Genomic DNA, 21,230 nt, shown 5'->3' with positions numbered 1-21,230 from the left:
AAGCACATATGAAGAATATGACCAAAACTGCTTTTTGTGTACCCATCTCCCTCTTTAGCAGACAGAATATGAATCTATTTTATGTCTAACCTAAGTTGTACTGTAGGTAGTTCTTACACATACAAGGAATGTATTCTGGTCATGTGTAAAAACTACCTGGCAATAAAACTACCTGGCTCTGATGCAGTCCGCTAAAGGGAGAAATTGGAACACTGGGAACACTGACAAACTTAGCCATACTTTTATCACATGCAGAAATGCTCTTCTGTCTGTCCTACCCAACAAAGCAATTGGACAGCTGCAAAACACAAAATGTAGGACAAGTACTGACCAAGACCAGACAGTTTAAAGTCTTTGCACTGGCTACCTATGAGTTTCAGAATTGATTTTAAGATTATTATATATATATTTTTTTTTTAATCAATTCATCACTGTGCACTGGAAAATATGTCAGAAATTATTTAGTCAGAGGCTGAAACTGGTGAGGAAAAAATCTCTTATACACCTTTTCGGTTTTGCTTTTGGTTGCTTACACACTTAAAAATGCTTAGGCTACTATTTATCCAGTAACCTATTAGGTATGATTCTCTCCACAAACCAGATCACACGAATCACGCATAGGCCTAATCTGTTACATTTCTCGCGCCTTGATATCAAATGTTACAGTGCTCGCGTGGATATCAAGTGAGGGTACAATGTAGCACATCCGGGGAGAGGAATGTTTTTTTGTGTGTTTCTTTAATAGTGTTTCATCTCTATTAAGTGAGAGTCATACAACTGTCATGTGAGAAAAATTATAAAAATTGGTGGAGAAAAATGTTTAAAGACACACAGACAACGTGTAGCTTTGTAAAACCAACATGATCTCGCGAGTTTACACAATGTATTGCTAATGTGTCTATAAACAGAATGTAAGGTCGCGAGATTAAGCACGAGGCTAGAGCAGTGTAACCTCGTGCCTCGACCCCTCTGATTGAGGAAGGCCAGAACCACCTGTTGTTTGACAGATGTCCTCAATTAAGGCAAATGATCAACCGACTTCATAAGTGTAACCTTCAGGAAGTATTAGGTTTGGTCACCTTTGGCTAAAAAAAAGAATAATCTCTTTTTAGACTATCCCTACTATGGCGTTTTCTCTGGTGAGTTAGAACGGCGTTTATGTATAGCGACGTATTTTTGCTCTTTGTCAGTGAGTGAATAATCATTGAATAGCCACATTATTGAATCATTTTAAATAGCTCCTAATATAGCAACGCCACGTAGCTCAGTTGTCTCAAGTTTCACAGATAACATGTGCAGGCTTTGTTCGAAGAAAGGCTAACTTTATTAAATATTAAAGCGCTGTTAAACTCTTAAGGCGTAAAGGCTTTGACATTAGTGAACACATTTTGTACATATGGCTTTAATTTCCTAAGAAGCGTGACTCTTCCTGTCTTCATCTATAGAGTGACGAGGCTCGAGCCCATGACCACTGGGGTACAGAGTCTCCGGCCTTGGCCACGTGCAGTAATGCCGACATATTCCGCAGAATGAACACTATGTTGGGCAACGCACTGGATTTGACCGGCATATGTACCACACCCAACAACACCAAGGGAAAGCGAGACCTATTGACAGGTACTACAGTCCTCACTGACCTCACTTGAAAAATTGTGCCTTTGTATTGTTGGACAATAGTCTACCACTGAAGATGCCACAGCTGGCTTAGTAGGCTTTTTGGTCACGTTGAAATACTGCCATGTCTTTAAAGTCTCATTCTGGTGCCAACAGCTGATTCATGCTGCACTGGCTATTCTGCAGCATTGCAGCACTTGAGGTTTTCCCAAACAGTGAAATGGTTGCCAAGAAATACTAGAGCAAGTTACATTCTATCATGTCATTCTCTCCATGTCTTTCTCGTCTGATTAGTTTATTCCAAGCATATTGCCCTTGTCCTGGTGCAACCAGTCTATAGTGTTAATTTACAATAACTTGGGTCATGGATTTCAGCAACTTAATGAGCTTGCATTTCAGTCAAAATACAACAATTTGTAATGCATCTCAAAACTACAAACAGCCTCCCTCTAAAGTGAATTGCAAACCAATGCCCCATTAGTCATTATTGACACCATGGACTGAAATTAGTCTAAATGATGCGTTGTGAACAATGCAGTCAGTCCCGCTTGAAACAAGTTTCAATGATGGCACATGCAGCCTCTCCCCACCTCCACCATCCCCTCGCCTGCCCTGGTGGGGGTTGCTGTATCAGGCTGTATCTTGCAGCTGGAGGTCAGCCAGCTCTGAAGAGCTATGGGAGGAGCTGGCAGTGCAAATCACCCAGCGTCCTCCATCTGATCAGTCAGCTGCTGCAGATGCTATAGCTACGTGTTAAACCCCCCCCCCCCTTAAGCTCTACCGACGCTTGCAATTTCTTGAAGCCGCCTTCTCCCCCCGTCTCCCTTTCTCTGTCTCCCTCCGACGGCTCTTCCGCCTGCTGCCCTGCCCACCCCCCTCTGCCAGCTCAGTCAAGCAGCGGGGGCGAGAGCCACTGTTTACGACCGCCGTGCGTCTGCCACCGACACCGTCGCTCCGTCAGCCAGCCAGCGAATATCTCTGACAGGAATTTTTCATTACCGTTGTTAGCGGAGGAAGCGGAAGGGAGGTAGTGGAGGGAGGGAGGGAGGCGGCCAGCTGATGTCATTAGCAGGGGTGTGCGAGTGCATCAGCAGCCAGGTCACATGCTGTGAGGTGGGTCAGTGATGCGGACGGCGATGCAGGGCAGTCGCGCCGGGCCCAGTCGCAGCAGGTTAGCCCTCCTGCCACCAGGGAAGAGGACCGCTACACTCTGGGACTGTTCATTTTGATCCGTACGATTTATTTTTCTTTCTAAAAGGAAGCTATTTAGACCACCATACCCCTCCTTTTTCATGTGACGGGTGAATGGAGAGTGCCTAACAACTGTTTTCTCCCTCTGCCCCCCCCCCCCCCCCCTTACACTCTGCCTCGCTCTCTCTCTCGCGCGCTCTCGCTCCCTCTCTCTCTCGCTCTCTCTCTCTCTCTCTCTCCCTCTCTCTCTCTCTCTCTCTCTCTCTCTCTCTCTCCATCCACCCTCAGACCGGCAGGAATCGGAGCTGGCTGCAGTGGGCAGCAGGATGCTCTTCCCCGGCAGCAGTGGCGCTAGCATCGGTGGCTCCCAGGAGGCGTCTTCTCGGGGCCTGCCCGACGTCAACGACCTGGGCCTGGGCCTCCAGTCCCTCAGCCTGTCTGCCTGGGACCACCCCTGGAGCAACCATGACGCCGAAGCTCACTCCACCGCCCAGGCCTCTCCCTCCAGTAAGTACTGCACATAAACCTACTTTTACAATGCTGTTTTGTCATCGTGAAAAGGACAAGTACACCAACCTGCAATCTTTATACTTTCTGTTAGTGGTACTGATGGGTTACACATCTTTACTAGGACTTGAGACGTTAGCTCGTCTGTCACTGAAGCGTGTTGTAGTTTTTATACTTGGTCCATGACTTGTATGGTAATCTGATAAGGATTGTGTACTGTAGCTATTTGCAATGGGGCTGGTTGTGTCGGTGGTCTCTGGACTGAGTATGTGAACTATGTGACAGTTAGCGGTTCCCCTCATTCCCTGGATTTAGAGCCGCGTGTGGGCAGAGCATTGTGGGCAGGCTGTCGTTGCTGTCCACAGGATGATGTGGCAGTTTTCCTGTGTTGCGTCTTTGGCTGTGGTGTAACTGTTTTTTTTTTTTTTAAACTGTTATTGATGCTGCCTGGTGGAGCCAATCGGGTTTAAAACCCTGACTCATGTCTATCGAGTTAGCACACATCTAGCCCCTCTGATAGAAGGTTCCTTTTGCATGAGCTATTTTTCCATCCTCAATGAATAATGAATTCAACATCTGCATACTTGACCAGGTGGGTCTCTTGTGTAAGTTGTTTTGGGAGAATGTTGATCAGAATACCGCCCTCCCAGCCCGATTTGTGCTGACCCATTTTGTCGCGCTGCTGCCTGCGATTTCATCACAGCAAACCATCCAGACACAACTTCATTAGGAGGGCAGCTCGAAACTGGGCCTTCAAAGTGGGCCAGTCCTCTGTGCCCAAGCTGCTGCCTACAGCTGGAGATTCCCCCAGGACACTGTGACTATTACACAGGCACTTAGTAAATATTTGGCATGGTTGTCAGCTGACCCAAGTCTGTGTTGTCAAACCAAGCCAGGCCTTCACCCCGAATCACGTGATCAATTCATTTTTGCTCTGCCTTTATGATGCTGGTTGCAAAATCATTTTCTGATCTGGCACTAATTAATTTGGTATTGGCTTCAAATAGACCAATCAGGCTATTTGGAGGAGTTTGTTGTGATGACTATCCTACAGTTTGAAGATCACTTCTCCAGCTGTCGTTTAAATGTTTACGGTAGCATTATCCTGTTATTCTCTTAAAACCATGGGATAGTGCTTTTTGTCTTGGAAAAGCAGTCAGTCATGAAATGGGACTGTCACTTACTAAGTGCGTAGTCTCACATAGCCAGATTCCATCTCCACACTTTGTTTACGCTGTGCCAGTGCTGGAGAAAGGTCTGTCTGGACTCTACCATTCAGGGATAGGGGGGGAAAACGCTGTATTTTTTTAAACCAAACTCAATCGGCGGAGCGGTTGCTAGGTTGTGTCACGTAGTCTTGGAGAATCTCCCGTCACCACTGATTGGGCCGACCACTGATTGGGCCAACCACTGATTGGGCTGTAATAAACGAATGACGAGGCTCATCGCCCAAACACACCTCCGTTAAGTCAGACTACTCGGTGCACTACATGTCTCTTTAGTGTTTATAGTGCATTTAAGAGCATCTCTTGCTCATCAATCAACAAATGCTGATTGCCTTCCAGTCTTGGAAACTTGCTGTGTGGCAGTTAGCTGCTGTGCTTGATGAAACAGATGTTAAATAGTACGTAATCCAATACCTTGGGAAAATTGCATAAGTAGTTAATAAAAATGCAATTACAGCAGTTTGATTTGACCTGATATTGACCGCTGGCTCTAATGGGAAAAGGGATGAGTCACACTTGAGATCACGGCATCAATTTCCTCCAGTTGAGGCGTCTTGCTGCTGTCCCACCTCTTAATGCTGTGTCATTGTCCTCCAGTTCTGGGCATGTTGGGGAGTCCCCTGGGCAACATCCTGGGCAAGCCCCTGGTCTACCCACCCAGCGAGCCGTTGGGCACGGCGTCTGACTTCCTGGACAAGTTCCCCGGCATGGCGCGCATGGGGGGCCGGCTGGACACGCGCTCCTTCCTGGACTCACGCTCCAGCAGCCCTGCCGACTCCGAGACCAGCGGCTTCAGCTCCGGCTCGGACCACTTCTGTGACCTGCTTGTGAGTTCACGTTTGTGTGTGTATTAGGGGAGGGGGTGTGGCATGTATGCTGATGAAATTATAAATTGTACTTAATATAGCACAATGTATCAATGAATCCCTTAGAATGGGTCTTGTACAACATGTATATGTACAACCTACTTGTTACGTTCAGAGATGTTTTCCCTGGTTCCATCTGCCAGCTGTGCTTCCCCTGTGCTTCTAACACCTTAGGGAGCATGTAACACTACGGTGTTCATGTTTGCTCCCCATGTGCTGAGCAGGTTGATGGATGCCGTCTCCTGTCTCATGTTCCTTCCCTCTCCAGGCCTCCCTGCGGATCTCGCCCCCCATGCCCTTCCTCATGTCCAAGATGCAGAAGGACCCCCTGCGACTGAGCCTGGGCCGTCTGGACCACCACTACCACGAGGCCGGCGGGTCCCCGCTCACCCCCCCGCCCAGCGCCAGCCCCTCGGGCGCTCTGTCCCGCCGCTCGCCCGGCACCTCGCTATGGCCCGGCCTGGACCTGCTGGACACGCCCGGCGACGACCCCTTCAGCATTGAGAGGGAGGCGCGTCTGCACAGACAAGCCGCAGGTAAAGGGTGAACATTTGGATCAAGAGTTCTTACTCTTAAATGATTCTGTACTGCAATAAACTATTGAATTCAAGTGATGACGATGTGAATGACGCAATGGGCTAGCAAGCAAAGGTGTAGTCATTATCACATGACCGGGCATTTGAAGCCTTTGTAAACTTCTGAGTTGGAACACTGAGTTCCCATTGTCCCCCCCCCCTCCCCACCTGGCCCCCAACTGACCCCGCCAGCGGTGAACGAGGCCACCTTCACCTGGAGTGGACAGCTGCCTCCGCGAACCAACAAGAGCCCCTTGTACTCCTGCAAGGTCTTCCTGGGCGGAGTGCCCTGGGACATCACTGAAGGTCCTCAAGTCTCCTTGAACATTCATTCCTTCCTCCCCTAAACTATGTACACTACATTCACATTTACTGTGGTGAAGATAGCGTTTTGACATTGCATTGTATACAATGTAGTTGTATTTTATTGTACTATTATATTGCACTGTATTTTAGATTGCTATTCTTGCACTTTGCCTTCAGCACTAGATTATGCTCTGTCACTTGTTTTAGAGAAGATGCACTTGTGAGTTCTGGCAAGTAGTAGTACATTGGCTCTTCCTACGTTAAATGCAATTATTGTTAGTCGCTTTGGATAAAAGCGTCTGCTAAATGACGTAATGTAATGTATTACTTGTTTCTAATCTTGGTCTGGCTGCTCCTGCCTCGTTCCCCCTCTCCCTCTCTCCTCAGCTGGGCTGATCAGCACCTTCAGTGGGTATGGTCCTCTGAGTGTGGAGTGGCCTGGTAAGGATGGCAAGCACCCTCGCTGCCCTCCCAAAGGTAATATGCCCAAAGGTAATAACAGGCTGGTAGGATGTCTCTTTCTTACGGGTTCAAAGGTTGCACAGTGGTGAGCACACAGCATGCTGGTGAGTGTTTTGGTGGGGAGAAAAGGGGGGGGTCACTGATCGATTTGCTAGCCTCAGAACATGCCTGCTAAATCTAATCTCTTAACTGGTCGATGGTCTGCTAGTTGTTTTTGAAGATCAGCAAATTATGGTTAATCTGAGGGATTCATGTTAATTGTACATCATACTTGGGACCCCTGGTTGAAACACTTCATTAACTCTTGACTCCCTAACAGTGCTCCCCTATCCCTCTTGTGATGGTCCCTGTAGGCTACGTGTACCTGGTGTTTGAGAATGAGAAGTCTGTGCGCGGGCTGCTGCAGGCGTGCTCCCAGGACATGCTCCACCCAGAGGACAGTGGGGAGTACTACTTCAAGATGTCAAGCCGCAGAATGCGTTGCAAGGATGTGAGTGGGCCTTGAACTACAGCTGGCTCGGGCATGCTGGGAAAAATGGGGCCCTTAACAACGTCTATTGGAATTGTTTATTAAATGGCTGTTAGTTATATTAGGGCTGATTGACTATCTAATTTAATGTTGAGAATTTTTCAGGGAAACTTCCTTGTGCAAAACCTCTAGTTGGCATCTCATTAGGGCCCTGTTTGAATGAAGTTCTTTTCCCCTCTTGCCTCGTTATAAATCACTGATCTGAATTGACTGGCAAATGTGAAGCAGTGCATGCTTTCATCTTTTGAGTCGGGTTTGAGCAGATTGTCTCATGAAGGGAATGGAACACTGCAAAGGTGTTTTCATAGAATTCAAACGGGGCTTATGACTAGTTTCCCCCTAGCGTTCCCACAGTTACAATCTCCATGGCAACCAGCATGCGTCTCAACCCAGCCTGTTGAAAGTCATGATGGTCAACATAGCCAATGGGCGCTTCTGTAGGCTCCAACTCTGCCGCCTCCCTTGTTACCTCAGGTGCAGGTGATCCCCTGGGTGATCTCGGACAGCAACTACGTGCGCTGCCCCTCCCAGCGCCTGGACCCCAGCAAGACGGTGTTTGTGGGCGCGCTGCACGGCATGCTCAACGCAGAGGGCCTGGCCAGCATCATGAACGACCTGTTCGGAGGGGTCATGTATGCTGGGATCGACACGGACAAGCACAAGTACCCCATAGGTGAGAGATTCCTCAAGGCCAGTGGAAAAACTGCAGTCAGCTGATCTTTGGACCTTGTGAACAGAGCTAATTCCAGGCTGGATTGCTGTTCCTTCTGTGAATTTAAGAGCAGGGCCAGAACTTAATATTTAGATGTTTTTTGCGCTTACTGTGCGTGTACAGTAGCAGAAGGATGCAGATGTTTGATTTGTTTTCAGGCTTTATCAGTAGTGCCAGGTGGATTACAAATTACAGCATCAGAGCAATGATACAATCCAGACGTACACTAAATACTCATTTACTAGAGATGCACAGTATACAGAAATCAAAATTACGAAAATTATTAAAGTACAAATGAGTGTTTGACAGTAGGCGGATTCCTTAGTATGCCTATATGGTGCAAATGTTACAAAAGTGCAAGATTCAGCTCTGGTTAGCGTTAGCCACCTTGCTAGTGGGTCCTTGATTTTTGCACTATAATGGAGTCAAAGATATTTACACTATGGACATGACTTCAGAATAGTCAAACGTTTGCACCCTTCTATGGTACATTATAAATAAACCACGGCTATGACGTGTAATTCCTTTGCAGAATTTAGTATCACTCCATGTCTGACCAAAGAGAAACGTTGGGCTCTGCAACTGTAAATGTCAATTTTTTAAAGTTTAATATTTTTTCAGGCGAGATTGTAACCATGTAGATGACCAATAGGGTCAGTTTCTCAGCATGTAAACAGGTCGCTGGGCTGGGGGTCTGAGGGGCTTAACAGCTGAGTGCGCTCTGGCATGTCCGCCTTGTGTCCGGTTTCTGAAGTGCATATAGTTATTCTGCCATTTCATGTTATTGTTTTGGGAAATTAATTTTCCCAAGATGGAGCTAGCAGAATAGACTGGGACGTGAAGAAGCAATTCTTGGATTTGCATTGATTACTTATGGCACATCTCGTTCTCATTCAACTCACTATGAATGTACTTGAAGCTGACTGACAGTGACGCCATGCATATTTGATGTGATGTGAACGAATATTGATTTGGGAACAATGATGTGTCTGGCTAACAGTTGGATAGCATAAGTTCTGTTGGCACATTTAGATAACTGGACAGTTATTTTGCAGACCAAATATGCAGTAGCCTAACGTTAAGACTTCGTTCATGGCTAGCATGTTGATCAGTCAGGCATTAGTTTTGGTTGCTAGGCTCCCCGTTTGTTGCTATGGAATGTGATTTAGCACAGAGGGACCAACAGTCGGAAGCAAAGCATCTTTGTCTTAATACACTATTTGGGGTGTATTATCTCTATCTCACTTCAGGCCTGGGGTATATGGTTATTATATCACAGCTAAGGGGCGGTCAGTTCTCCACTTAGCATAGGGCTGAACAACGCCCCTTAGCTGTGAGATATATATATATATATATATATATATATATATATATATATATATACATATATAAAAATAAGCTGACTTGAAATTCCTTGCCATGTAGTTTAACCTTGAACTGTTAAGGTCCATAGTTGCCATGAATGTCTTGATGTAGAACTGACTTGTTTTAATTATTCTGTAGTTTGAGTGCAATTAGTGAATTGAGTTAGTTTACTGATTTTGCCAACGACTCGATTGATATAGGAGACATTAAACATCCAAGGGATAACATGCAAAAGTGAACCCCTTATTTCCAGCGTGGGCCCTGGCGGTGTATAATGCTATGGTTCCTGAACCCTGGGAAGGAAGAGAATTGTAAGCATTGAGGCTTAGTTCTCTTCCTTCTTGGAGTCTAGGAACCATTGTCGTTATACCACATTTAAGAAAACATTATTTTGTCCTCTCCAATGCTGCTTGTGGTAGAACAGTAGGATGGGAATCGAACCCATTGACCCATGGAATTGTCAATCACTCACAGTAGAAAATGCCTTAATGCAGGACCAGTTCTTTTTATGATCGGTGAATGTGTACAAATGCAGGGAATTGGATTCACTCCCTTTTTAAATGGCTCCTACCGTGTGCTCTGGCCTCCGGCCCCTCCCTTTCTCTTGTTCTCCAGGGTCTGGCCGTGTCACCTTCAACAACCAGCGCAGTTACCTGAAGGCTGTGTGTGCTGCGTTTGTAGAGATCAAAACCCCCAAGTTTACAAAGAAGGTAAGGAGGGTTGCCTAGAACTGAGTTTGAACAAATATTGTGAACCAAATATTGGACTAAAATGCTGATCATGTATACAAGTCATGACCAGTGAGGTCATTGGCTTGAATATTGAGGGGACCACCTCTGCATGTCCTGTTCAGTCCGATGACTCGTTGGGCGGTGTAGTTTTGCGCCTCTTAACAGGGTAGAATATGACCAGTCTGGCGCTCCTTCCTCAGGTTCAGATCGACCCCTATCTGGAGGACTCCATGTGCCAAGTGTGCAGCCGCCAGCCCGGACCCTTCTTCTGCAGAGACCAGGTGAGCTCTTAAACCAACTTGCATCCATTGATAATTCAATACAAGTCATTAAACTCATTTGACACCTTTAAGAAATGCCGGATTCAAGAAATGACAGGTTTTCATACAGGCGCGAGCAGTCATTTTGACATGAGCACATATACAAAATGGCAACGCTACAAAACCTTCTTCTTTCCCCCCCAGGCCTGCTTCAAGTACTACTGCCGCTCCTGCTGGCACTGGCAGCACTCCATGGACATCCTGAGGAACCACCGACCCCTGATGCGCAACCAGAAGAACCGGGACTCCAGCTAGAGTCCAGGAGTCCGGCCACAGCCAGCGGGCCAGAGCAGGAGCCCCACACCTCACGGGGTGAGGCTGCCCGCCAGGCAGAGCACGAGCGCCAGCCTACCCCCCCTCCCACACTGGAGAGGGGGCGGGGCAACACAGCACTCCCACTAGGAGCTGGGGAAGAACACTGTAGAAAAGTTCACTATTGCACTTGCTACATTTTGCTGTTTACTTGTTCATGGTGGCACTATGCACAGTGACCATGTTGGGATAGACAAGGGGCCCCCACACTTATGCAGGTTTCCCAGACTTGTGGCCAGATGAAAAGATGGATGATTTCAGGCCAGGGTTCAGATGAAAATGCCTTTTTTTTTTCTCTCCTTTAGGATTTTTTGGGGGGTATGTTTTACATGCATCGAATATTGATAGAGCAATCATGCAAGTCTCATTGCCGTTCATTGGCAAATGCCATACAGTGCCTTTAAATTGTTTTCCCCTTCCTCCCCCCCACCCCCAGTGGGCTAACTGTTTTTCCTGTGCCAGCCAACTGGTGTTTTTTACTTTAGAAGATGAGAGTTGGGCTTACTTTAACCAGTCGCATTGCAGACATTTTTATGCAGTTTTTTACTAATTTGTACATCAAACGTTTTAAGTCATGACAGAATTTTTGAACAGAACTCGACCTGGACGCAGAACTCGACCTGGACGCTTTTTAATTATTTTCTCCTCTTTTCTTTTTTCCCCTCCAACCCCATGTACAGTACTTGTCTGGGGCTGCTGGTAACTTTCTTTTTTCCCCTCCCTTCCAACGTTCTGTACTGAACGGGCACATAGAAAAGGTGTTAAAACATTACTTTGCTTGTAATTGTCGGTCCAGTTCTTAAAGTTTTACAACGTAGCTGGACACCGCTCCTACTTCCATCACATTCAATCAATTGGTAAGACTGGAACAGACTGACATTTTGATTGTACATAGTTTTATTGTTGCACTTTTTAATTTGCACTTTAGGAGGGGGTGTCGGTGGTTTTTAATCACTTTTTACATCAGCAGAGGGGCAGGTATTTTGTCTTGGGCAGATAAACCAGGCACTTAACAGCTGCTTGTTTCCTGTTGTGTGTAGAACTTCCACTTTGCTGATAATATGTACCCAGAGCTTGAGTAGACCTACTGCAGAATTCCCTTTGCTTTCTTACTCCATTGCCTACCTGTCCCAGTTGGACAGACATCCATATACTGAGCTGTGCCAAAGACATGCGTCTTTTTTTTTTTCGCCATCAAGTTTCTCATGCCCAGCTGCTTTTTAGAGTTTTGAAAGTCTACCTCATTGTGGTCTGCCAAGTTTGCTGCTACAGTACTTACAGATGTGGAATTTGTTCAGATTGGGCACAATAAAGGTGTTAAAGCATTACTACTCGCTGTCTCCATTCTTGTGAAAATGTAATGTTGTAATGCAACACTGCAGGCTTTACTTTGACTTCAGTAAAGTCTCATTTGTTAGACCTACATGTACGTTTAACATTTTAAATGTGTTGACCGCTCGTCTGTCGCTGTAGTGTAGTTATATTGAGCAGCCATTTAGATGCGTGTGAGACCCCTGCGTGTGAGACCCCTGCGTGTGTGAGACCCCTGCGTGTGTGAGACCCCTGCGTGTGTGAGACCCCTGCGTGTGTGAGACCCCTGCGTGTGTGAGACCCCTGCGTGTGTGAGACCCCTGCGTGTGTGAGACCCCTGCGTGTGTGAGACCCCTGCGTGTGTGAGAGACCCCTGCGTGTGTGTGAGACCCCTGCGTGTGTGAGACCCCTGCGTGTGTGAGACCCCTGCGTGTGTGAGACCCCTGCGTGTGTGAGACCTGCGGGTGTGTGTGAGACCTGCGGGTGTGAGACCCCTGCGGGTGAGACCACCTGCTACCATTATTTGGCTGCTGCCTTTTAGGCCTGGGTGTCATGCAACCCCTGAAGGCCAAGCGCTGCCCAGACTGACCACACTTTAACATGGTGCTTTTCTAAAGGTTTTAATGTTTTCTAAATTAGTCATTTTTATATGGTGCCTTTCTCTATTGACATAAATTAAAACGATATCCTTGTTCTCTAAGCTTAATTTACCTTTTTGGTCTTGGAAGTTTCAGAAACATGAAGCTAAAAAAAACATCCCATCTTCAGTGACACTAGCATGCATGTACATATCCCTTTTCAAATATTTGCTGTTAACTTGTGATATACACGAATCTCACAATTATGAAATGTACACAACTTGCATGGTTTTATTCCAAATGTATTAAGACTTTTCACACCTCATAGACATGGGTAGGACACTGACATTCACAGATTAAAAAAAGGTATCAATAACAAACTGATGTGAAAGCACTATTAATAACAGTTCAATCTTCATGAGATGTGTACATGATAATCTGCAATGTTTTACCTCCTGAATTACTCTACTTAGACAGCACACTTATGAATTGGTCGTTGTTGCTGACAGCCAAAATCTAAGCATATCCTTTTACAAAGGCTATTTGTTGTAATGCAAAGCATATTTGAAGAGGCAACTTTTTTTATTAACCCTAAACCAACTGACCATCTAGTTTGCATCATTGTTAAAGTTAGAGTGATGCCACAATCCTTGTGGGAATATCAGAAAATCACTAAATTAAGTATAAAAAGGTACTTGACTATTTACAAAATTCAAGTTTGTATTTCTACAAAGTAAAAGTGCATCATACTTAAGAAATTATTCAGTTTACTTTCCCAGAATGGAGATACTGTATGGGAGGACAAGGAGAAACTCCAAAAATCCGTATTTTTTGGTACAAGCTCCGGAAAAAGATATTAGAATATTATCATTTTTGTCCTGGTGGTGCCTTAGAGAGACTGCTCAGTTCTTACCTCTGCTCCTTTGCAAGTCAACTCAACCGGCTCAATGTGCCGGCTCTTTCTCACACAACACTTCTTTTCAATAGGCAATAGGCTGCTGACAGCCGTCAGCTGACACACTACATTGAGGTTTGTCATGTATTTCAAAATAAACCATAAAAACGTTAAATACATTTACAGCTAAACCTTGATGATGAAACAATTGACCACAAAACGGCTCGCATCCATCATTTGGTCAGATAGAAAGCCAAACTCTGGCGTTAAGACTTCAGGAATGAACAGTTCAACCAAAGCTTGCTCCATCTCATCCAGAATGTTAACAGCTTAGTTTTAGGTTAGCAAGGGTTACTGGGTGGGCTGGCAGAGCATTGGAAAGTGTATGGAGGGACAGGTGAGGGCCCAGTAGTCTCAACAGTGCATGGCTGTAGGTGTGACAGTGCTGACTCATAGGGTCATAGGTCATCAAGGGGCATTGTGGGATAGATAGGTCATCCATTCCAGTGCACTGAACAGATCGGTCTGGCGGACGGTTTACCATCTGGATCGCACCACTGCTGGGGAGCGGGTTGGGTCGGTCCCTGAGTGTTGGGTCCCCTGTGTAGGTGTTGGCTGCCTGACCCAGAGCCTACGTTACCGCTCCTCTGCCACCTTCCCATTGGCCCCCTGCTCGGCCTCTTCTCTCCGCTTGTGTCTCCGGAAGAAGCCGAGCTGATTGAGGAATGAATGAAAGAGGGACTGTTTCTCAGTGAGAACAATGACAATCGTGTTACTCTCATCGGTCCTCCATATGAAAATGCACTTTAATCTGTAATAGTAGTAGTAGTAGTAGTAGTAGTAGTAGTAGTGTACTTTATTGATCCCTGGGGGGAAATTGTAATGTTGCAACATCAAAGACAACAAAATCAGATACAAATTTACATCATTTCTGCTTTCATTGTAGCTTACTGCATTTCTCCAGTGAGAAGTTGACATGATATTACCATAATTGAGTTAGGGAGGATGGTCTTACCTTCCATAGAGCTAGACTTAACAGGGCTAACAGCAAGAGCCCTCCCAATGTGCTCCCTATTATAATCCAGATTGGGATTCTGTAGTCCTCCTCTTTCCTAATCTCCAGGAATATCTGTGGGAATAACACACATAACAAGACATGACAAATGATTCAAAAAGGTGACCCTCCATACAATGAATTAACTGTCAAAGTGCATGAACCCTTACAGGCTAACTTTTATCTAAAACTGTCTCGATAGCATTGAATGTATTGAGAGATCAAGTTGAGGAGAAAACATTTAGCTCTGGAGGACTTGAGTTTTCCATTGTTGCAACTCATCCCTCCTACCGAATTACTGTTCGTGTCTCTGTGCTTGACGTTGGATGTATTGGGACATACTACATTCTGTTTTGGCATACTAAATACAGTAGTAGGGTAGTATGTGATTCGGAACATAGCCCCAGCCTTTCAAGTCTCTACTGTAATCAGAGGTTGTGAGTATCGTCCAACAGATGGCAGCACAGGTCAGTGTGTTTGATCACATGACTACACACATCGCTGCTGATCCTTCTGGACCTTGAGCACCGCTCAGTCATGTTGGTTGGAATATCAGTCTGGGCTGTTGAGACTTCTGTGGTATGAAGCTCCTTTATCAAAAGCCCATTTCTAGTACAGTCAGCACCTTCTAATCTGAATGAATTTAGTTCAGTTCAACACAGGCCGTTCTATTTAGATACTGTACTGCTAATTTGTCTTATTTTCTCAAGCTTTTAGGACCGTTTGTAGTGCGTCTGAATGATGACAAGTTGCCTTCTGCCTCATTGCTTGTCTACAATTGAATACGAGAGAATTGCTGTATGATTACTGAGATATATATTGTTGATAGTTGACTCACATTTCGAACAGGCTTTTCTTCATGTAAAAACATGGGGCTGGAGGCGGGCAGCTCCACTGAGGCGCTGGTCACCAGCTCCAGGACCTTGAACTTCAGCTGCTCCACAGATAACAGGAAGCCACTTGTTAGTGACACTGTAACTACCACAGATTTAGATTATCTGTGTGTGTGTGTTGTGCGCGCATGTGTGTGCGTTTGCATTATCATCTGTGAGTGTGTGTGAATCATCTGTGAGTGTGAGTCTACATCTGTGAGTATCGTGTGTGTGTGTGTGTGTGTGTGTTTGAAGTCCTGTGTGTGTGTGTGTGTGTGTGTGTGTGTGTGTGTGTGTGTGTGTTTGAAGTCCTGTGTGTGTGAGTGTGTGTGTGTGTGTGTGTGTGTTTGAAGTCCTGTGTGTGTGTGTGTTTGAAGTCCTGTGTTTGTGTGTGTGTGTGTGTGTGTTTGAAGTCCTGTGTGTGTGTGTGTGTGTGTGTGTTTGAAGTCCTGTGTGTGTGTGTGCGTGTGTGTGTGTGTGTGTGTGTGTTTGAAGTCCTGTGTGTGTGTGTGTGTGTGTGTGTTTGAAGTCCTGTGTGTGTGTGTGTGTGTGTGTGTGTGTGTGTGTGTGTGTGTGTGTGTGTGAGTGAGTGTGTGTGTGTGTGAGTGTGTGTGTGTGTGTGTGTGTGTGTGTGTGAGTGAGTGTGTGTGTGTGTGAGTGTGTGTGTGTGTGTGTGTGTGTGTGTTTGAAGTCCTGTGTGTGTGTGTGTGTGTGTGTGTGTGTTTGAAGTCCTGTGTGTGTGTGTGTGTGTGTGTGTGTGTGTGTGTGTGTGAGTGTGTGTGTGTGTGTGTGTGTGTGTGTGAGTGTGTGTTTGTGTGTGTGTGTGAGTGAGTGAGTGTGTGTGTGTGTGAGTGTGTGTGCGTGAGTGTGTGTGTGTGTGTGTTTGAAGTCCTGTGTGTGTGTGTGTGTGTGAGATATACTCACAGCATGCAGGGCGTCTATCCTCAGCGCCCCTCTGATCGTCACGCTCACGTCCCGGTAGGGGGGCAGGTTGACCGTGCACTGGACCGGCAGAGTCAGGGTGTTGGAGCGGTTCTGCACAAAGAAAAACACACAACATTTCTGATTTAGCCATTGTTGGTTGATATGAAAAAAGGGGTAACATACTGGCTTATTTAGGTATTATCCAATATTTAATAGTTAAATAATATATCAAATGTAGTTCTCTTGATATCAAGTGAGACTTTACGACGGCTTAACCTAGAGGCTAAGCTTGAAGGAAGGCAGTGGCACACAGGTGATTAGTGACATCATGGATGGTTCTAGCTTACCAGGCGAGAGAACCGGGACAGGTCCTCGGGCGACGCCCTGCTCTGGGCCACGTGGTGAGGGGGTGTACAGTGGGTTCCGTCAGTCTGAGGTGGCACATGAGTAGAAACCTGTCAGAAACAAGGCATTCCCAAGCAGCACTGAGATCTAATGGTGTAGTTCTCTTTGGCTAGTAGGCTGTCTGCTAGCTTATACTCGCCCCTAACTGTTAGCCTTCAAGCCTTGATATTCTCACATATTCTGAGTTGTCTGAACACATTAAGTATAATCATCCAATAGCCTATTAGTTTGACAGCTAACCTGTTTAAGATCATGCCTAAACAGAGGGTATCATGGCTGAGCTACTCGTGAGTAACAATGCTGACTCATTAGCCCATAGCTCATTAGACTGTCAAGAAAATGCGAGTAGAGAAACAGAAGACAAGTAGAAGAATGTGAGTCTGCCTGGTTTGTGTTGTGTACATCTTTAATGTTTTAAACGGTTTGCTGCCTGTTGACCAGTGCAAAATGATCTCATCTGATTGCGCTGTTTATGTGGCGGCCTATTATCGCAGGAGAGAGACAGCCGTGTATGGTCAACAGACAAAAGAGGTGACTTTTTGTGCCATGTGCCTGTTTTGGGGGAATGGTGGTATATCTGTATGTCTCTGGACTAGTTTTGCGGGCTCCTTCACACCTTGTACTTCTTTGTTTCCAGTTCTCTGTAGTTTAGACATACCTGTGAGCTTACAATTAAAATTACCTAAATGTGCACTGGTCTCTGGAATATTTATTTAAAGATTGACTAGCACCCATCGACCTAGAACTAGGCTCTTGAGGCCAAGAAAATATCTTCAAAAATATCTCCATATACAGCTCTCACATGAAACTTTCAGATTGCCAGGTAGGTTATACCATGTGACATACCCCCTGAGTTTGAGTTTAACAAACCAAGCTAGAGTTTAACCATAATCTTGATGGAATGAACCAGTGTAGGCCTAGTTGTGTTGGTGATGGGCTGCACATCCAAGAGTCTGCACCCCAGTCCAGGTGCTCACCAGGGCACAATCTGCAGATCAGTCATCTTGAGTTACATTCACAATCCATGGTTCCTTATTTCTCTGTTCTCAGAATTCCTCTCTCACCTGGTCTATATGGAAGTCGGATATCTGCAAGAGCTGGTTCCCGTTTTTGGTCATCTCTGGGATCTCAATATTTAACTGCAGGTCCTTTACTGGGAAGAAGCCTAGATTCTGGATCTGACCAGGGGAAGAGGTGAGACAGGGAGCATTCAGAAAACTTTAATACTTTAATGCAATGCCTTCTACAGTAGGTCAATTCTCAAGTTCTGATTGATAGTTCCTTGGTCTTTACTTGGAAAGTAAAGTTGAACGGAGGGCCGATGTTTCCCGGCTTCTCAAGAGAGATGTCTGCTTTGATTTCACAGCGAGTAGGGTCTGAATCCCTTCAGGACAAAAACAAACAATAATAGATTAACTGAGTGCTCCTCAAAACCTATTGTAGTAAGAAAGTATTTTGCGCTATGCCTTACTGCTACTGTTAGCCTACAAAGTTATAAAAGTATAATAATAGAAGTACATGTATCAAGCAAAGTTCTAGTAGTAGTAATACATGTACTTCATTACTGTAGATTCACAGTGCATGCACTCCGGCGTCAATCCATATATTTATTGTATTGCTAAATTGATTGTTTGTTACACGACCAAGAGTGATGGAGTGAATTAGATAACTCTGGAGGACATTGAGAGAACGACAGACCTCGTAAACAGGAGGTCAGCCTCGTATTTCAGTGGATGATAAATGTCATTGGCATTGTCCTCTGAGTTCATCTCCTCTCCATCGCTGCAGAGAGAAGAAAATTAGGCATTTAAAGTCTGCTTACATAACCCTCAGAGTATGCTAACTTGACTTCTCACTATCACACCTGACGAGAGACAGAGCCAAATTTCCATTGGCTGACTAAAGACAAATATTTCACATTGCATTGACATTGCAGCTCAGATTTTTTCTGTTGTCATGCTTGTCACATGTGTGGTGAGTTAAGTAGCTGGCTGCCATTTAATGGAAGTCATCAATCATATAATTATTAACTGTAGGAAATGAAAACAAGCAGAAGGCCCATGTGTAAACAGAGAAAATTGCATTAGGATTCAAACCGGTGAATGTGTATGAAACTGGCCTTCATACCTGCTGGCGTCCAGATTGACCTGTACATGGTCCAAGAACACTGAGCGGCTGAATTCGAACTCCAGACGAAAAGTAACCTACAGGGATGACGGATACAATTATTTAGAAATCCTTATTTTAATTAAATATTAATCATTATTCTAACTATGAAACACTATACTGTATGAAGTATGCATTTGGCCTCGTTGAGCACAGAAACCCTCATCCATTCCCTTGTCACTTCCAGCCGGGACTGTTGGAAGGCAGTGGAAAATGGTAGCAGCCAAACTCCTAACTAAACTCTAATACAAAACTCAGCCGCAAGATACAACACCAAATCCTCTGAACACATCACTCCCTCCCTCATCAAGCTCCAGTTGCTCTCTGTCCCGCAATTAATTTAATACAAAACCTGTCTTCTCGCTTACAAACCCCTCCACAACCTGGCCCCCTCATATCTCCCTGACATCCTCCATGATGCTCCTTCATGCTCCCTCTGATCCTCGTCAGCATGGTCTCCTGGCCCCTGCCTGTCTCAGCAGCACCAGGGGTGCCACAGGTTCGAGGCTCTGGAACTCACTCCCCACTCACATCACAATCTCAGACACCTTATCTGCCTTTAAAAACACCAGAGAACTCATGTGTTTAGACTGGTGTCTGATCGGAATTGGCCCATTTCTGTATAGTGTTCACAGTGTTATTCTGTGGGATTAATGTATCATTGTTGCACAATGTCAAGGTAACAGCGAAGTTTTAAGTGCACATAATCCGGACAGCACTACAGGTTTACGCCATTTCCGTAGTCTACATTTAACCGGCAGAAAATGTGGAACAGCGCTTCTGCGGTCACAAAATACGGTGGGTCGCAGAAAACGGTGTAACAGCTGCCATGCTTCCCACTGGAGTGAGTGATGGTAACTGTCTTAATAGCCTTTAGACTGGGGGGGTTGCTGATAGCCTTTAGACTGGGGGGTTGCTGATAGCCTTTAGACTGGGGGGGTTGCTGATAGTCTTTAGACTGGGGGGGTTGCTGATAGTCTTTAGACTGGGGGGGTTGCTGATAGCCTTTAGACTGGGGGGGTTGCTGATAGCCTTTAGACTGGGGGGGTTGCTGATAGCCTTTAGACTAGGGGGGTTGCTGATAGCCTTTAGACTGGGGGGGGTCAATCACGAGACCAACTGCTTTTTCTGTCGGGACCTTTCGCGGTCAGCTTGGTAGAGTGCTAATATTACACTAGACTACAGAAACGTCATGGATTTTGCCAAGACATTTATTTTATTTTATTAGACCTTTATTTAAATGAAGGCAACAAAAAGTCACGAGGCTTACAACTTGACGGGTAAGTTGATTTAGCCTATCTAAATTAGCAAACTTGCTATCGATGATAGCTAACCAGCCGAATCTAGCTAGTACTACGCTAGTGCTAGCTAACTTCCTGTAGCTATCCAACGTTAGTGCTAGCTACAAGAGGACGTTAATGATAACACTATTAGCTAGCTAACCGAGGTAAAATAACGTTAGTTTATGTTAATCATAAATGTTTAACGTAGGTAACGTTAGATACAGTATTAGTTGGCAGCTAGCTAACGTTATAATTACCTAAGGTGACTGTAGCTAAACTGCAGCCAACTTAATGTGTCGCCCTCAACCAAACCTCCATGCACGCATGGGTTGGAGTCAAGTTCTGTTTGACAAATAAATACTTATTTTCCTTCATGTCCTATCTTTGCCTTCTCTACGGACAAGAGCAGGCTCAACCATCAGCCATGGAACCATCAGCCATGGAACCATCAGCCATGGAACCATCAGCCGTGGAACCAGCAGCCATGGAACCATCAGCCATGGAACCAGCAGCCATGGCAGTCCAGTGGACAGTCATCCTGAAAGGCCTTCAGCATCCACAAGAAAGATGAGGATAAACGTCGAACGGTATGGGATCTGTTTGATCAAGGATATTGATTTATCCTTTAATGCCTAATAATTTCCATGGCATAAAACAAAAACTTGAATGACTTGAATAACTATACATGTCTTTGTTTCAATGTGTTTTTTGCCAGCTTGGTAGATGCTGAGATGTGTGTAGCGTCTGTCCTGATTTCCATGGGTCCTGATTTCCATGGGTCCGGTAGGCTACTTAAAACCAATCCTGTCCATCTCCTCCTCATCACCCTCCTGGTGGGATCAGGTGTTGTGCTGAATGGCTACATTCTCCAGAACGGCCTCAGGGTAAGGCCCTAGCTAAGACAATGATGATGATGATTGTGACAATGTGTCTGCAAATGAGTATTGACAGATTCATTTGTTCATTTGGTGTTGGTCATTAGGACAATGCAGCACCACGTAAACAGGAAGTGAGGTCTAATTGCTT

At 45.4% G+C, this 21,230-nt stretch overlaps 2 protein-coding genes across 3 annotated transcripts in view; one reads left to right on the top strand and one right to left on the bottom strand.

Annotated features, from left to right (window-relative positions):
* Window positions 1-1,124: 1,124 nt before the first annotated feature.
* cpeb1b (cytoplasmic polyadenylation element binding protein 1b) lies at window positions 1,125-10,659 on the top strand (the record flags this gene model as incomplete). Its single annotated transcript, XM_084436639.1, has 12 exons — window positions 1,125-1,139; window positions 1,446-1,617; window positions 3,094-3,312; window positions 5,136-5,365; window positions 5,673-5,940; window positions 6,172-6,285; window positions 6,673-6,777; window positions 7,101-7,237; window positions 7,751-7,949; window positions 9,969-10,063; window positions 10,285-10,365; window positions 10,549-10,659. 12 exons carry the CDS (start codon window positions 1,125-1,127, stop codon window positions 10,657-10,659), a joined length of 1,746 nt encoding a protein of 581 aa, XP_084292765.1.
* A 3,477-nt stretch (window positions 10,660-14,136) lies between these two features.
* Window positions 14,137-21,230, bottom strand: part of LOC311307710 (integrin alpha-11-like) — a gene marked incomplete at both ends in the record, with an annotated part of 62,317 nt that continues 55,223 nt past the window's right edge. For both annotated transcript variants that reach the window (XM_084436569.1, XM_084436570.1), the window contains 9 exons: window positions 14,137-14,214; window positions 14,516-14,629; window positions 15,393-15,488; window positions 16,351-16,461; window positions 16,698-16,781; window positions 17,820-17,933; window positions 18,049-18,139; window positions 18,454-18,537; window positions 18,883-18,959. In XM_084436569.1, the coding sequence (XP_084292695.1) occupies window positions 14,137-14,214; window positions 14,516-14,629; window positions 15,393-15,488; window positions 16,351-16,461; window positions 16,698-16,781; window positions 17,820-17,933; window positions 18,049-18,139; window positions 18,454-18,537; window positions 18,883-18,959 (849 nt within the window). The remainder of the gene's footprint in view (window positions 14,215-14,515; window positions 14,630-15,392; window positions 15,489-16,350; window positions 16,462-16,697; window positions 16,782-17,819; window positions 17,934-18,048; window positions 18,140-18,453; window positions 18,538-18,882; window positions 18,960-21,230) is intronic.

The sequence above is a fragment of the Borostomias antarcticus genome (assembly GCF_949987555.1).
Source record: "Borostomias antarcticus genome assembly, chromosome: 4".
NCBI classification, from domain to species: domain Eukaryota; kingdom Metazoa; phylum Chordata; class Actinopteri; order Stomiiformes; family Stomiidae; genus Borostomias; species Borostomias antarcticus.
This window is presented reverse-complemented; position numbering and strand designations above follow the sequence as displayed.